The following is a 16,539-nucleotide window of genomic DNA, read 5'->3' as shown; positions in this document are numbered from 1 at the left end:
GGTCTATAGATAAAACCATCAACCAGAATGATTTGTTTTTGTTTTTGTTTTTGTCAGTGTGGTACTTGAACTCTGGGCCTGGGTGCTGTCCCTGAGCTCTTTAGCTCAAGGCTACCGCCATACCCCTTGAACTACAGTGCCACTTCCAGTTTTCTAGTGGTTAATTGAAGATAACAGTCTCATAGTCTTTAGTGCCCCACTGGCTTTTAACCACAATCCTCAGATCTCAGCCTCCTAAGTAGTTAGGATTATAGGCGTAAGCTACTGTGCCCAGCTTCTCTTTTCTTTCTTTCTTTTTCTTTTTTTTTTTTTTTAATGAAACCACCTAAGGAAGCAGAGGTTGTGCAATGTTCTAACCCTAAAGGCAAGAACATCACCTTCTGGAATGAATATTTTGGCTAACTCACACAGTTGTGGCTTTCCTGAATTGCCATCTGCCTTGGCTTGATCTAACCCTGAATTCACATTCTCCCATTTGCATTCTCAGTGGGATAGTGGTTTTAACACCCCTGTCCAGCCTCAGCCTAGATTGTCTATATCTGGGGAGTAGGGCCAAGCTCAGCGTAAAGGCCTGGGGTTTACAAATCCTTCCAGAATCAAGAGTGGTTTGATACCAAGCAACAGTCAACTCTTCTACTGACTTAGATAGCCTGGAAGAGTCAGTAAAACATGGGGACAGGCAAGATTTATGTGTACTGGGTTTAGTCAGAACCTGAGTTTTTGAGTAAACTGGGACACAGAGGGAGTGGTCAGTGATGCCATTGTACATTATTGAGTGTGTGTGATTGTGTGTGTGAACATGTGTGTGTGCACGCACGTGTGCTCGGTTGGCCCTGGGCATGGTAAAGCAGACATTGGCTCTTGGGGTTCTAATAGCAGTGTTTGAGAGAGGGAACTGAACAGTCACTTTTTTATTGTTATTGTTGGTCCCAGCGCTTAAACAAGTCCTCAAGTTCTTCCTTGACTTTTCCATTCAAAGAGAGTGCTCTACCACTTGAGTCACAGCTTTACTTCTGGCTTTTATTTTATTTTATTTTATTTTTGGTGGTTCATTGGAGATAAAAGTCTGACAGACTTTTCCACCCAGGCTAGCTTTGAACTAGGATAGTCAGATCTCAGCCTTCTGAACAGCTGGAAATACAGGCATGAGCCACTAGCACCCAGCTTCTTTATCCTATGTTTTAAAATGGCTGGTGGGAGACACTCTAGTGTTGGGCTCTGTGGAAAGGATGGGCACATAATTAGATTGGGGGGGTTGATATCTAAGTTGAAATCTGGAGGATGCCTTGAATCAGAAAGGGCAGCCAAGCACGTAACTGTCTCACCACCACACATCTGTGCCCATGTTGCCCTAGGAGACTTTTCTCTGCAGAAATAAGGGCTTGGTGCTGAGGTTTCTGGAAGCTGGACATGAGTTATCTGTAGCTGACCTGAGGTAGGAAATCTACATTTTCCTTCTTGCACCCATCCTGTTTCTGTTCTGGGGGAGGAAGGAGGTGATGTGATGTAGAGATTTTTCTAGGAGAAGAGGAGCAATCTCTGAGTGTTTGAGTCGCTTGGCTGCCTGGACCTTGGAGGAAAATATCTCTTTGTCCCTCCGCCCCCCTCTCTCTCCCTCAATCTCTCTTGACTGTAGTGGGATCACAGTTGGGGAAGATGAAAAGAGGAGGCTGGGTCTTACTCATAGGCTGGTGTTTGCCCAGACTCCACCAGCAGATTAAAGCAGATGCTTGCTGATTGTAGTGTGTACCAAGGCCCTTGCAAGCGCTGTGTGTGTGTGTGTGTGTGTGTGTGTGTGTGTGTGTGTGTGTGTACATTCTTGTGTAGTTCCCCGGCCATCTCCTATCTTAGAGATGAGGAAGACCAGGCCTACAGGTGGAATAACTCATCACATGCATCTCTCTAGGGAGTGTCTGAGCTGGGATTTGGACCTGTGATTGCTGTGATGCATGTGGGCAGGAACTGGAGGCATAGAGCTGGCATTGTCTAGATTCAGGCTTAACGTCCCTGTGTGAGCTCAGTAGCAGATCATGAAGTAAATAGCAACATTTTTTTCTGAGGACCCAAGTAGGGGAAGGACTACAGTGACATTTGTGGCTTTGGCTGCCTCTGACTGATCTTGTCTTGGTACTTTGTGCCTGTGGTTGAGAAAGAGACTTGCCTTTGGGAGCAAGAAAATACTTAGAGAACAGTGGCAATTGGCAATCTATGCAGCTGGCCCATGTGGTGTTTGGCCATTCCCACTATAATTCCAGATTTCTAGTCTCTTTGAAAACCAGATCTGGCAATAGTCTGGCATAGAATAGGTGCTGGGAACTGAAGAGTAGCTGCTGGCTTTACAGGGATTATCCTGAGCCCTCTCCCTTCCTGGTCTGCTGTGTGGAGACAAAGTGCTTCTGGCTAATGGTCAAAGGGTCTCACTTGAGTTGTTCTGAGCATGTCCTGTTGCAAAGAAGGGAGAATGCCTATCTTAGTAGTGATTTCTCCAAGCCCCTCTGCTCTTGCTGGCTCTGCCTTCTGTCCCAGTACCTCTTTCCCTGTTGGAACACAGATTTGAGGTGCCTCGCTGTCTTCCAAATGCACAGAAGTGACAGTCCAAAGTGAGATCTCTGGTCTGTTGTGTACCAGGAAGCTCAGTCAGGTGGAGGAGCATCTCAGCCTGGGCAGGAAAAGGGAATGAGTCAGCCTAGACCAGCGAATGCTTCTCCTTTTCTTTGTAGTATCCGTCTGACTTCTGATTGAACTTCATGTCACTTTCTTTTGTGGCTGAGTCTCACATAGCTATTCCTATTCCTCCCCTTCTTCTCCTTCTTAGTTCCATGGCTCCGTGTGTGTGTGTGTGTGTTGGCAGGGGAGGGGAGGTGTTAGCAGCAGAGTTCTGTTTCCAAATGAAAGTGGGCATTGAACGGTTTTCTGGAATGTGAAATCGCTCATATGGGAACTGCCTTTGCTGTGAGATTGCCATTACCTCGGCCTCCAATACCAAGTCCATGAGACGTTTATCTCCAATAAGCTACCCCAAAAGGCAGAAGTAGAGGTGTGGCTTAAGTAGTAGAGAGCACTAGCTTTGAGCAAAAGAAACTCAAAGATAGCATCTAGGCCCTGAGTTCAAGCCTCCAAACTGCCACATACATATTTTTTTTTTAAATCAAAGGTGAGAATGCTCCCCTGGCATAATGGTTTAGGCTAAAATGCAGAACACAACATGTTGACAATAGTGCCTGGCACCTAGCCAGGGCTCAGTAAACTTGAACTGGAAAAAAGCCAGGCTCCATCCGGGGAATGGTTTATTCCTTATTGTTTGGTTTTGTTTTCTTTTGTCTTATGTTATTTTATATTTTAGTTTGCTTATTCAGCAAGTAATTGCTTTTCTGTTGACAGAGAAGAAACTCTAGAAAAGACAGGGCCTACCCTTTGGGGAACCTGTGCTGCAGGGGCTTACTGGGAATCAGAAATTTCACCTTCTTTTGCTTATAGAGAACAAGACACAATCCTTGGCTTTCTTCCTCCTACTTTCTTCCTGCTTTTTGTGCTTTACAAATTAATCAGTGAGCCAGGTTATAGTGTTTGTGTTGGAAATGGAGGAGAGGGGGGTGTTCTGCTCTGAATTGAACCTATGTATCTTTTTTTTTTTTTTTTTTTTTTGCCAGTCCTGGGCTTGGGCTCAGCGCTTGAGCACTGTCCCTGGATTTTTTTCTCAAGGCTAGGGCTCTACCACTTAAGCCACAGCACCACTTCTGGCTTTTTGCTACATATGTGGTTCCGAGGAATTGAACCCAGGTCTTCGTGCATGCTAGGCAAACACTCTACCACTAGGCCAAACTCTGGGCCCCGAACCTATGTATCTTTGATGCCTCGACTGTGTGTGTGTGTGTGTGTGTGTGTGTGTGTGTGTGCATGTGTGTGCATGTGTGTGCATGTGTGTGCATGCGCACATTAGTGAGGATTGAAATTTGGGAACTTGCACTTGCTTAGGTAAATGCTCTATCACATGATCCAAGTCATATATGTGTGTGTGTGTGTGTGTGTGTGTGTGTGTGTGTGTGTGTGTGTATAATTTTAAAGTTTGTTTTATTCAGATATGGTCTTATGCTGACTTTGCCCATGTTAGCATCAAACCACAGTCCTCTTACCTTGGCCTTCTCAGTAGCCTGGATTTCATATGTACATTAACAAACATAGCTTGTTTTGGAGATAGAGTTTCAGTAATTTGTTTTTGTCTTCCTGTCTTTGCCTCCTGAATTGCTGACGTTATAGGCATGTGTCCACCATACCTGGCTTGTGTTTTCTTTTCTCATTTTTTGATAAGATGTTCTCAGGTGCTTCATGAGATAGTATCCCAGGCAAAAGAAAATCATGGCGATGTTGATTTGTTTTTTTCTTGCATCTAACGCCCTAACTGATGCAAAGTAATGTGATAGTAAATTGTAATGATTCAAAGAATTAATGGGGCTATTATTCTCTATTAGTTGCTCTCTTTCCCTCTCTTTTTAGGTGAGGAAGAAACTGTCTCTTTCTTCATTTATTTTCAATTTTTGAATTAATGTATACTAACTATACAAATGCATTTCCTTGTGTTATCTCTATATATGAATGTAATATGCTTTTTAAAATTGTTGGTAGTGGTTCTGAGGCTTGAACTCAGAGCCTTGTGCATGCTAAGCAGGCATTCTACTGCTGAGCCACACCTCCAACACATGTAATATACTTTGATAACATTGAACCCCTCAGTTAGGAAGTGTGTGTATTAGGTAGGGAAACTTCTGAGACTGCATTATTAAGGGAGGGAAGTGGAATTCCTCCTTTTCTCTCAGGAACTGAGACAAGAAGAATAGACATAGCATATAGAAGTGAATTTTGCCTCTGGCTCAGCTGTGGTCTGCCCATAAGTCAGACTGGCCAGCACTGCTTCTGGCCCTTTACCTCTCTGTTCTTCTTCCCTCAGATCCTCTCACTCTGTTTGACCTAGAGGCAAAAGTTCTCACCCAAGGCAGATCCTGAGGGGTAGGTTCCCGAGACTTTCAGGATTCTTTACCTCCCTTGCTCTCTCCATTGGCTCCAGATTCTGCCAGGGCTCATGACTCCCTCCCTTTCTTCTCAGAAACCTTAGCAGTGGCTCTTGTTAATTTTAGAAGTTTTGAGGAATCAAATTATTTTTGAATAGGGTTTATTCACATGTTTATAAATATGGAACCTATAACATGGTAGAAAATTTCCTGTCCCTATATTGAGTATTGTAATGGCCATAACTTATTGGATATTCTTCCCTCCCCTTCCCTCTCTTCCCCTCCTTCCCTATTTCCTCTTCCCTCCTCTCCCCTTTCCTTTTTTACCTCCCTTGTTTTCTTCTCTCTCTCTTCTTTGGTTTTATTTTGAGACTGAGTTTTGCTATGTAGCTTAGGTTGAGCACAAACCTCTTGATCCTCTTGTCTTAGTCTCCACAGAACTGGAATTATAGGCGTATGCTATGAGGGGGTGTATGTGTGTGTATTTGTCTGTCTGTCTGTTGTCTGTGTCTAGGTCTGTGTCTGTGTCTGGAGGAAGACAGGAGTCTTGGGATTTGCACTCAGAGCCTAAGAGCTGTTCCTGAGATTTTGTTGGTTGGTTGTTGTTGGTGGTTTTACTCAGGGCTAGTGCTCCATTATTTGAACTACAGTTCGACTCCTGGCTTTTGGTGGGTTTGTTTTTTTCTTTTTTGGAGATAATTGTCTCAGAGACTTTCCTACCTAGTTGTCAGGCTTCCAACTGGGATCCTCAGATTTCAACCTCCTGTGTAGCTAGGTTTACAAGTGTGAGTCACCAGTGACCTTCTTTCTCTGTTTTTGTTAGGGTCTCATGGGTATGACCTGGTTGACCTGGACTGCCGTCCTCCTATTTTGCTTCTTATGTAGCTAGGATGACAGGTGTGTGCCACCACAGCTGTTAATCCTGGTTGAGACGAGGTCTCACATTTATGCTTGGGCTGGCCTCCAGCTATGATCCTCTCAGTCTCCACAGTAGCTAGGATTTCTGGCGTGAGCTACTGGCACCTAGCTACTTTTATTTTCTAGAATTCTCTTTCTGGCTGAGCCAAAGTTTTAAAGTAGCAGTTTACTGGTGTATATTTGTGGATTCTGTTAATAGCAGTGAAAAACTTAACCATATGCAGTGACCCTATCTTGTAACATGCCCAGACAGAAATAAGGTAAGATTTTGTGAGGATAAGGTAGTATGGCTTGCTAATTTCCCTATTCAGGACAACAAAATCTCCTTTCTCTCTCTCTCTCTCTCTCTCTCTCTCTCTCTCTCTCTCTCTCTCTCTCTCTCTCTCTCTCTCTCTGTGTGTGTGTGTGTGTGTGTGTGTGTGTGTGTGTGTGTGTATGTGTGTGTGTGTGTGTGTGTACGTGAGTCTCTGCAGGATTGGGTTTGAACTCAGTACTTGGCAGGTGCTCTGCCATTTGAGCCAGCCTCAGCCTAACGACATCTTGGCTTAAATGATCAGAGCTTTCTGTTCAAATAATTTTACATAGTGCCTACCTGGAATAGTGATGTGTGGCTGTAATCCCAGCATTCAAAAGACTGAAGCAGGGTTGGGAGGAGAGTGCTCACCTAGCATGCAGGAAGCTCTGGGTTCGATTCCTCATTACCACACACACACAGGAAAGGCAGAAGTCGTGCTGTGGCTCAAGTGGTAGAGCCCTAGGTTTGAGAAAGCTCAAGGACAGTTCCCAGGTCCTGAGTTCAAGCTTTAGGACTGGCAAAGAAAGAAAGAAAGAAAGAAAGAAAGAAAGAAAGAAAGAGAGAGAGAGAGAGAGAGAGAGAGAGAGAGAGAGAGGGAGGGAGGGAGGGAGGGAGGGAGGAAGGAAGGAAGGAAGGAAGGAAGGAAGGAAGGAAGGAAGGAAGGAAGGAAGAGGGGGAGAGAGAGAGAGAGAGAGAGAGAGAGAGAGAGAGAGAGAGAGAGAGAGAGAGAGAGAGAGAGAGAGAAGACATGCATAAGAATCTTGTGTTGGGGGCCAGTCTGGCCCTACGTGAAGATTTCAAGATCAGCCTGGACTACAAAAATACACCTGTGTTTATAGAAAAGAAAAGGGCCGGTGGAGAGGTTTTGAGGTCAGAACTGATAGAAGGACAATGAGTGGTTCGGTTATATCTGGTTGTAATCCATCACATTTAAGCAATTAAAGTGTCTTCTCCTCAGTAAGAACTGGTTGTCAAAGAACCTCTTCCTGTTCTTTTTTCTGTTTTTTGTTTTTTCTGTCATGGGATTTGAATTGAGGGCCTGGGAGCTGTCCCTGAGCTCTGGGGCCCTGAAAATCTGCGAACCCTGGTTTGCTGCCGGTTGGCCCCGGCATCTGGCGCCCGAACAGTGCTCTACCACTTTGAGCCACAGCACCACTTCCTATTTTCTGGTGGTTAATTGACAATAATAATCTAATAGTCTTTCCTGCCCAGGCTAGCTGTGAACCTCAGCCTCCTGAGTAGCTAGATTACAGGCATTAGCCACCAACCTATCCATTCTTATCTATCACCATCTTATCACTCTGATCTGCCTGTTTCTAGGCTCTGAGTCCTTTTGCTAAATCTTTGTAACAGTTGTGGCTTCAAATCTGCTCTTAGCTTTTTGATCCTTTGACAAACTGAGTCCACCAAATGTGTTATCTTCTAGGCGCCATTTGTGGCTTACTGCAGCTTTGCTTGCTAGGTAAGGATGCTGCACCTTGCTTACCCCACTGTGGGTTATGTCTTTTGTCCTCATAGCGATTGGAGGAAACTTCTTGAATCCTCCCATTGGGCAACATCATGACACTCCCTGGGTACCACTGCAGGTGTCCCAGGGGTGATGGCCACATCCAGCCTCAACTCATGATAATCACAGGGACGTAGATCCCACTTCTTTGTTGCTCCAGGAAATTGCTTTCCTTTTTGATCTTGAAGGGGCTTCCCTTCCCATGGACCTTCTGACTCTTTCCTGTTCTCTGCAGCAGTTTCGTACACACAGAGTTTTCTCAGCCTGGCCTCCCCAGAGCACCAGTACCACAGCATATTATTTAATCTCAGAACTATGGTTAGCTGCCCTGCTTTGTGTGTCCCCACAATATCCTCAGGAAGCTCTGCCTTGAGGAGCCCTTACTAGGCCTAGTTTTTTATTTTTTTTATTTTTTTGTCACAAGCTCCATATCTTGCTTTGTGTTCTGGATATTTCTCAATGGCCATGGAGAAGATACATGTTAGGCGAGCCATGTTTATCTTCTCATGGCCAGAGGCAGCCTTCATCCACTGGGCTTTTTCTGTTCTGAAGATGCTCTGACCTTGAATTTATTGACCCAAAGCCAGAACTCTGGATTAATGAATGACCCATACCCTTAGCCCAATAACCTTTTTGTTTGTAGTATTAGGATTTAAACTGAGAACTTTACACTGTCTAGGAAGTCTGTTATTTGAGCGCTGACTCCAACCCTTTTTTTTGGCTTTGGTTATTTGTGAAACAGGGTCTGCATCTTTCTCATTCTAGCTTAGACTATAATCCTCCCATTTGTGCTTCTTCTGTAGGTGTGGTAGCAGGTAATCATCGCTGTTGGTTGAGATGAGGCTTCTAGAGCTTCTTACTTGAGCCTGCCTGGACCGTGTAATCTTTTCAGTCTCATGAGTATCTAGAATTACTAATGTGAACCCCTAATGCCTGGCTTGGCCCTCTGACTTTTGATGGAGACCTGCCCTTGTCTAGGAGAATTCTGGGAGGTTTTCATTAAACTCAAAATAAAGCATAGACCACTGGATATATTTTAAGTTGTTGTAGGGAGGTCTTTTTTTTGTTCACTCTCTGCAGCTTTCTAGGGTTCTTTCTGGACATATGGAATATGAATGTTTGTTTTCTGGCTCAGCATTCTTGTTCCTGTATTCCACAAGGGTGAAGCTTTCTCACCAGTACCCTCTGTCTTTATCCATCAGTGGGACTGGGGAAGGTAATCCAATGAAGGCTGTCAGAAGCTTGAGTATTCTCCTTAATAACCGCAGCCAGTGGGAGAAGCCAATAAGAGTTTGCTCCCTGGGGAGCTCTTGGGTTCTCAAGAGCCAGTTATTCTTGTTTTTAGCTTCCTCTAACTGGTCTGGGTCAAATTAAACAGCAACAGTAATGACTGCATCATTTGTCAGAGGGAGAAGAAATGTGCTGCCAAACTCTTCTTAATTTTTTTTTTCATTTTAATTTTTCTTAGCACTTAAAACTCCTTTGAAATTATCTTGAGCCAGGCATCAGAGGCTCGTGCCTGTAATCCTAGCTTACTCAGAAGGCAAAGATCAGGAGGATTGTGGTTTGAAGCTGGTCATAAAAGTTCATGAGATTCTATCACCAAAATAACCAGCAAGGGACCAGCAGTTTGGCCTAATGGAAGAGTGCTTGCCTAGCATGCAAGAAACCCTGGGTTCGATTCCTTGGTACCTGCTATACAGAAAAAGCCAGAAGTGGTGCTGTGGCTCTAGTGTTAGATTGCTAGCCTTGAGAAAGCTCACAGGCAGTGGCTAGGCCCTGAGATCAAGCCCCAGGACTGACAAAAAACAAACGAAAACAAAACAACCAGCAAAAAGCAGGGTTGGAGGCATGGATCAAGTGGTGGAATGCCAGCTAGGCAAGCAAGCCTAACAAACAGGAGGCCCTGAGTTCAAGCCCTGGTAGTAATATAACAAAAAAGAAATTGCTTTGTGAGTTCGTTTACTAATATACTATCTGTCAAACTACTTACTCCCTTCACGAACAGAACTCTGAAAGCAGATGCCCTGTCAGCCTTCTCTATTGTTTTTCCACTGTCAGAGAGATATGGATATGTATAGCATGTGGAGATTTGCTAAGCAGATTGCCTATTATTGGACCAATACAGTCTCTACTCTTAGGCCCTTTGTTTTTTTTTTTTTGTTTTTTTGTTTTTTTTTTTTTTGCCAGTCCTGGGCTTGAGCTCAGGGCCTGAGCACTGTCCTTGGACTTTCTCAAGGCTAGAGCTCTAGCTCTTGAGCCTCGGCACCACTTCTGGCTTTTTTCTATGTATGTGGTACCAAGGAATCGAACCCGGGTCTTCATGCATGCTAGGCAAGCACTTTAACCACTAGGCCAAACTCCCGGCCCTCTTAGGCCCTTTGAAGACTGCCTCTGCTTATTCTGCAAGTTGAGTTTCAAGAAGTGTCTGTGATTTAGAGGAGGGATGAAGTTATGGAAAAAAAATGTTCAATTTATAAGGTCTGGCTGAGTTTGAGTCTTGACTCTCCCACTACTTATTTATAAAACTTCTCTAAGCCTTCATGTCTTGATCTATACAGAATGAATAATGAATTTACCCTTACACACACTCCATCCCATCTCTTTCCCCACACTTTATATCCTTGGTTGAAGAATATATGAAAACTATGTTTTAATATATAAGATGCTTTGCAAATTGGAGGTCTTCAGAATATAGTTCTAGCCCTTCCATTTAGATTTTTTTGTAAAATACGTTCGCAATCATTATAATACTTTTACACGGTGGAACACAGCAAGTTTAAACACAAAATTTCATGTAAAAATAGCCATACTTTACATTTTTGGTTTTTATCTCCTCCTCCTTCCTCTCCTTTTTCCTTCTTCACATAAAGCCAGTCTTGGTCAACTCTGTGAGAACTAGGATTTGCAGCTCCTGTCTTCTAAGCAAGAAACGAGGAGTGGGTCTTTGTCTAGAATCTGCCTGCTTGGATGACACAGGGCAGGGGTTGGCCGAGAGGGGTGTTACTAGGACCTAGGAAGGCGCATGCCTGCTTTAGGCCTGGCCTCAATCCAGTGCTACTGGTGAACACACTCCTTATCACCCACTGGGAACTGGTCACCACCAGTTTCTTTGCCACCAAGTGAGGCCTGACATGTTTCTTTCTCCCCAGGTGGCTGCTGAAGAGTGAACTTGGATCATTCATCACAGATTATTTCCAGGTAAGTTGTGTGGGTCTAAGCATCCACTGTTATCATGGGAGCGGGTGCAGGTACCCAAGAGGCTGGAGATAAGGTTGCCCAGCTGTTCTTCCAATACCCTCTATAGTGCTGAGTAGGCTGTGGGAATGCCTAGGAGAGATGCCTCATGGGATTAGAGATAAGACGAGACCTATGTAAGTGCCATGGCTTTTGGTTTCAAGACCCCTTTACACTGTTAGAAATTGTTACTTCTCTGAGTTACATCTTTCTTCACCCAATTAGAAATGAAATTGCAGCAATTGGTAGTATGGTAACTGCTGTGTAGCCCATATACTAAACACAGAGGGCTTGCTAATGGGGCTAATAATGCATTTGGGCAGATGAATGGATCCAGAAGTTCCTTAGCTTTGGCCACAATTGCCTGTGAATATAGGTTTCATAAAAAATATAAATTCCTCACTTAATGTTTTCATGTTCTAAAAGCATGGATGCCATAATGGCTCAACAAACATTATGGGTCTCTGTTGATGGCTTTTTGTACATAGAAATGCAGTGATCTATGGCTTTAAATGTTTGCTTCTGTGACAGTTTGTTACCCTAGCCAATTGTTATTTCTAGAAAAAATGGAGCGTGTAATTGTTCTTTATGTTCAGGAACTGTCCCCTACTGAACCTCAGCCACTGAATTGTCCTAGGATGACTTGTAAAAACTAAAATACAGTGATTCAAGAGGAACCAAAATTCTAAAGAAGAAAGATAAGAAGTTGAAGCTTTAAAATTAATTTAAATGTTAAGCCTATTACACGGTAGCATAGCTAGCAATTTTATGAAAAAATTACTGTGAGAATAAAGGATGAGAAGAAGACTAGAATTGTCTTATGTGTGTACAAATCTCTCTGGCTGCTTCCTGGGGTGGCTGGTCTGCTTTATATTCTATCTGTGATGGCATCCCATATTATGTATTCTGGGACAGTGTCACTGGGCAGGCCAGGAAAGGCAAAAACAGCTCTCTTGGTGTTTTTGAGAAAGTAGTAAATTTATTTCCTTCCTTCCTTCCTTCCTTCCTTCCTTCCTTCCTTCCTTCCTTCCTTCCTTCCTTCCTTCCTTTCTTCTTTGTGTCTTTCTTTCTTTCTTTCTTTCTTTCTTTCTTTCTTTCTTTCTTTCTTTCTTTCTTTCTTTCTTTCTTTCTTTCTTTATTTCCTTCGCCAGTCTTGGCTTGAACTCAGGGCCTGAGCCTTGTCCTGGGGCTTTCTCAAGGCTAGAGCTCTACCACTTGAGCCACAGCACCACTTCTGGTTTTTTTTCTATGTAGGTGGTACTGAGGAATTGAACCCAGGTCTTTGTGTATGCTAGGCAAGCACTCTACCACTAGGCAAAACTCCCGGCCCCTATGTAGATTTCTTGAAAAGAGCTGGGGATCTTCTGTGGCCACTCTGATACATGCTTGTTGCCATGAGCACATTTCCCCCCGGCCCTGTGCATATGGTTGCATTAAGTTTATATACCCTGGAACCAAGTTATTTGTTCTTACAGAGCATCCTGGTCTGTTAAAGAATTGGATCTGATCATCAAGCTTCCCTCCAGTCTGTAGCTATGGTTACAGGAGCACTGAGTTCAAAGTTCTTGGTCCTGACTTTCCTGACTCTAACCAAAGATGTGTAGACAAGTTTTGGGGGACAGTGAGTAACGGACTGACCCTTCAGTGAAGTTAGGGGCCATGCCTTTGACTCATTTGCCAAGTATACAAGCTGCTGCACCTCTCTGCCTCAGTTTCCCCATCTACAACTTGAGAATAGGAATACGGCTTACCATAAAAGGTTATTGAATGATTTACATGAGATAAACCAGGTGGAACCTTCAGCACTGGTATACTGGGGCAGTGTAGAGAAGTTCATGACCAAGATCGTGGGCCTTCATGGCACTGAATCTGTCTCCAAAGAGCCATTTTTCTAGCTGAGCAATGGCTTGACAGCTCTGTTTTAGTTTTCTCTTCTCTATGATGGGGATGATAGGACCTACCTATATAGGTTGTTAAGATGACTAAGTAGTTCTCTATAAAGTGTGAGGGACTAGCTAGCAGGGACTAAGCTAAGAGCATTAAGTGGTTATACAAAGGGGCTTCAATTCAACAGAGTTATACTATTTTATGGCTAATTAAACATACGTTTAAAGAGATTTTAGGTTTTAAATACATAGATACTCTTGTATTATTATTTTTTCCTCCCAAATTTCAGGAAGCTTAAACCTTTACGGGTACTTTAGAAGAATGATTTTAAGTGCCAGTTACACACACACACACACACACACACAAATAAAATAAAATAAAAAAGCAAAAGCTTCCCTCAAGCTGGACAGAACAGACCCTCGATTCAGTGGGGTCAGATGTCTTATGTCTTAGCCTCTTGGAAGACAACTCTTACTCAGGAAGGAGAAACATGAAGACTAAGAGAGAGATAATTAGTCACAAATAAGAATCAGGCTGACTCAGAGGTCAGCCTTGGTGTTGGCCTTCTAGCCTCCTCTGTCTTTTCGGGTGATTGATTTTAAACCCAGCTCTAGAGAAGCACTTTTTCAATGCTCCCCACCCCAGGCTGGGCTGCCTTTCTTACTGACATTTGAAAGACACAGGATTTGGTGTGGTTTCAACCAGGTTTTAAAATGTCAGCTTTCTTTTGGGGGCTAGGACAGTAGGCAAGGGTGTGTTTGGGTGGGGACCTATTTCACTGAGAGGCCCCTGAGGTTTTCAAAAGCCATACATATTGCTTACAAAAGCATGCCAGATAACTTAAAAACTAATAACCACATCTGGCCTCTTATCAGAGGGGAAATCAGAGAAGCTGCTTGGTAAATTTCTTTTTATGAGGGTGTGGTGTGGAGACTGTGAATCTGGAGTTTTCTGTATTTAAGGTCCTAGATTGGAAAGAAGGCTCTCGACAGTTTGGTAAAACATCAATTTTAGAATCATGTTGGTACTCGCTCTGTTTTTACTGTTGCTTTGACCAATTTGATTTCTTAGTCTTTGAAGAGTACCAAGTAGGTGTTCAGTTAACTGTCCTGAGAGAGCAGGAAGGATTGTCTGTTCACTTGGTTTGATTTCACGTGACTCACATATGGCATTAAATAATATTAAGTGTTGAAAGACTTTTCATTTTTTTAATCTATTATGGAGCTTGAACTTGGGGCCTGGTGGCTATCCCTGAACTGTTTTTGTTTAAGGCTAGTGCTCTCCCACTTTGAGCCATAGCACCACTTCCAGTTTTTGAGTGGCTGGCTGGAGAGAAGACTCATGGATTTTCGTGCCCGGGCTGGCTTTGAACTATAATCCTCAGATCTCAGGCTCCCAAGTAGCTATGATTACAGCATAAACCACCAGCAACCGACTAGATTTTACCTTTTTAAACTGCTGTTTTTAGCACTTATGGTCATGCTAGAGAAGGTCTTGGGCAGTGTATCATTGTGTGTTCACCTCTTTTCAGGGACTTAGCATTCTTGCTCAAAGAAGAAAGATCAGGTTGGACTTGGTATCTTCAACTTGGGACATTGCCTAGTTAACGCTGTGTGTGTGTGTGTGTGTGTGTGTGTGTGTGTGTGTGTGTGTGTGTGTGTGTGTGTGTGTGTGAACTGGGACTTGAACTCAGAGCCTGGATGCTCCACCTTAGTTTCTTCACTCAGGGCTGGCACTCTGCCACTTGAGTCACAGCTCCATTTCTGGATTTTTGCTGATTAGTTGAAGGTAAAAGACTCACAGAATTTTCTCCCTGGGTTGGCTTTGAGCTGTAATGGTCAGTTTTCAGCCTCTGGAGTAGTTAGGACTGTAGGTATGAGCCACCAGCCTCTGATTTTTCAGTGGTAGATAAAGTTCTTGCCGTTCTCTCTTTTTTTTTTTGCCAGTCCTGGGCTTGGGCTCAGGGCCTGAGCATTGTCCTTGGACTTTCTCAAGGCTAGCACTCTACCACTTGAGCCTCAGCACCACTTCTGGCTTTTTTCTATGTATGTGGTACTGAGGAATCGAACCTGGGTCTTCATGCATGCTAGGCAAGCACGCTACCACTAGGCCAAACTCCCGGCCCCTCTTTTCTTTTTTTTTTTTTTAAGCAGAGTGACATTGGGGAAAATGGCCTAATTAAAAAAAATAAAAACATAACATGAAAAGAAGAATGGAGTAGGATATGGCTGTGACTGTGAAAGTGGCTCAAGAGAGACTTGGCAAGAAAGTTCAATTTCAGGCACACCTTTAGAAGCACTGTATTACACAGACCAAATCTCCATGAGAGGAGTTCATAGAGACAGGCTTAGCTTCACATCCAGCTACTAGGTGGAGGTGTGTGTGTGTGTGTGTGTTATTTTATTTTTGTTTTAAATCCAAAACAGGCTCCAGAAAGAAAGGTAGGTGGAAAGAGTGGGGGCATGAGATGCAGAAGCCAAAACTGGGCAGGGAGAGCTACACAACTGTGGCTGAGATGGCTTGGAAAAGGGGAGAATGAGCTACCCAAGGTGAGGCTCTGGTGCTTCCACAAGGCATCTGTATAAGCCAGTGAGATTCATCCCTTCCCAGGACCCCTCCTTCCCACTCAGAGCAGAGCTATAGAGCAGAGCGGCCTCTATGTCTCTGCTCGTGCAAGGGAGTGTTTTTGTTGTTGTTGTTGTTGTTCTCTCAGCTTTAAAGAGAGACTTGAAGAAAGAGTGTCTTCCTTGAGGAATAATCAGAATGACCTCAGGTTAGGTTGGGGGGGGGGAACAAGTGGGCACTTATCTCCTCTCTGCACACACAGAAAACAGGTCATTTGATCTACAGATGCCCAGGGAGATTTCCCTGAGACACTGGCCGGAAAAACCTCTGACATTTCCAGTATTGAGTTGGTTTTATTTTTTTTTCTCTTCTCTCTCTGTCTGTTTTGAATTGTGCCTGGAAGGAAAATTAGAAACTCTAGATCCTAGTGACAGCTCTAGGGGAGTAATTGGTTCCGTATAATGTTTGAAACTGTAGATATGAAATATTTGGCATTTTTTAATTGCCTCCTTAGATATCCTGGTGGTTCATGGGATAGGAAGCGTGGAGGGAGGGGGACTGGATGGAGGGAGAAGTTACACATGTGGCCAGTTCTGCAGCTATAGCCTACATTAAAAGGCTTTCCCCAGCTTAGAAAATTGAATCTTTTTTTTTTGAGCTAGACTTTTACTTGATATAGAAAGTCTAAGGAAGAAGAGAAACATAGCTATACATAGTAGTTGGTAGTATTTATGGATAGATATGTAAAATGTATATATATGTGGGTATATGTGTATATTTCCATTTGTTTGCACATGCATATGTGCATTCATGTATATATGTGTGCATAAATATATGTGTGTATATGTGTGCATATATTTGTGTAGGTGTGCCTGTGCTCACATGCATGTGCATATAATATGTGTGCAAACACATATGTATGCATGTATGCATCCTCGGAGTGAATTTTTCATTGTAGAAATGAGAAAGGCTTACGGCATGTGGCAGCAGAAGAGGAGATTTTTGTGAAATACCCTGGTAACACTAGAGTTTCCAATTGAAGACAAGTTCAGAGTGGTAGTTGAATCTACACAGGGGACTGATAAATAAGCCCAGAAGAAATACATACACATTGTAGGAAAAGG

General features: G+C 43.4%; 1 protein-coding gene across 2 annotated transcripts in view; it reads left to right on the top strand.

The window, feature by feature from the left end:
* The window catches only part of Prr5l (proline rich 5 like), a 141,399-nt gene that overhangs the window by 94,727 nt on the left and 30,133 nt on the right, over positions 1–16,539 (top strand). For both annotated transcript variants that reach the window (XM_090347875.1, XM_090347876.1), the window contains exon 4: positions 10,879–10,927. In XM_090347875.1, coding sequence (XP_090204001.1) covers positions 10,879–10,927 — 49 coding nt within the window. The remainder of the gene's footprint in view (positions 1–10,878; positions 10,928–16,539) is intronic.

Source organism: Megascapheus bottae, chromosome 16 (assembly GCF_031878675.1).
Source record: "Megascapheus bottae isolate mThoBot1 chromosome 16, mThoBot2.hap1, whole genome shotgun sequence".
Taxonomy (NCBI): domain Eukaryota; kingdom Metazoa; phylum Chordata; class Mammalia; order Rodentia; family Geomyidae; genus Megascapheus; species Megascapheus bottae.
Note: the sequence above shows the minus strand (reverse complement) of the source record. Positions and strands in the feature narration are given on the sequence as shown.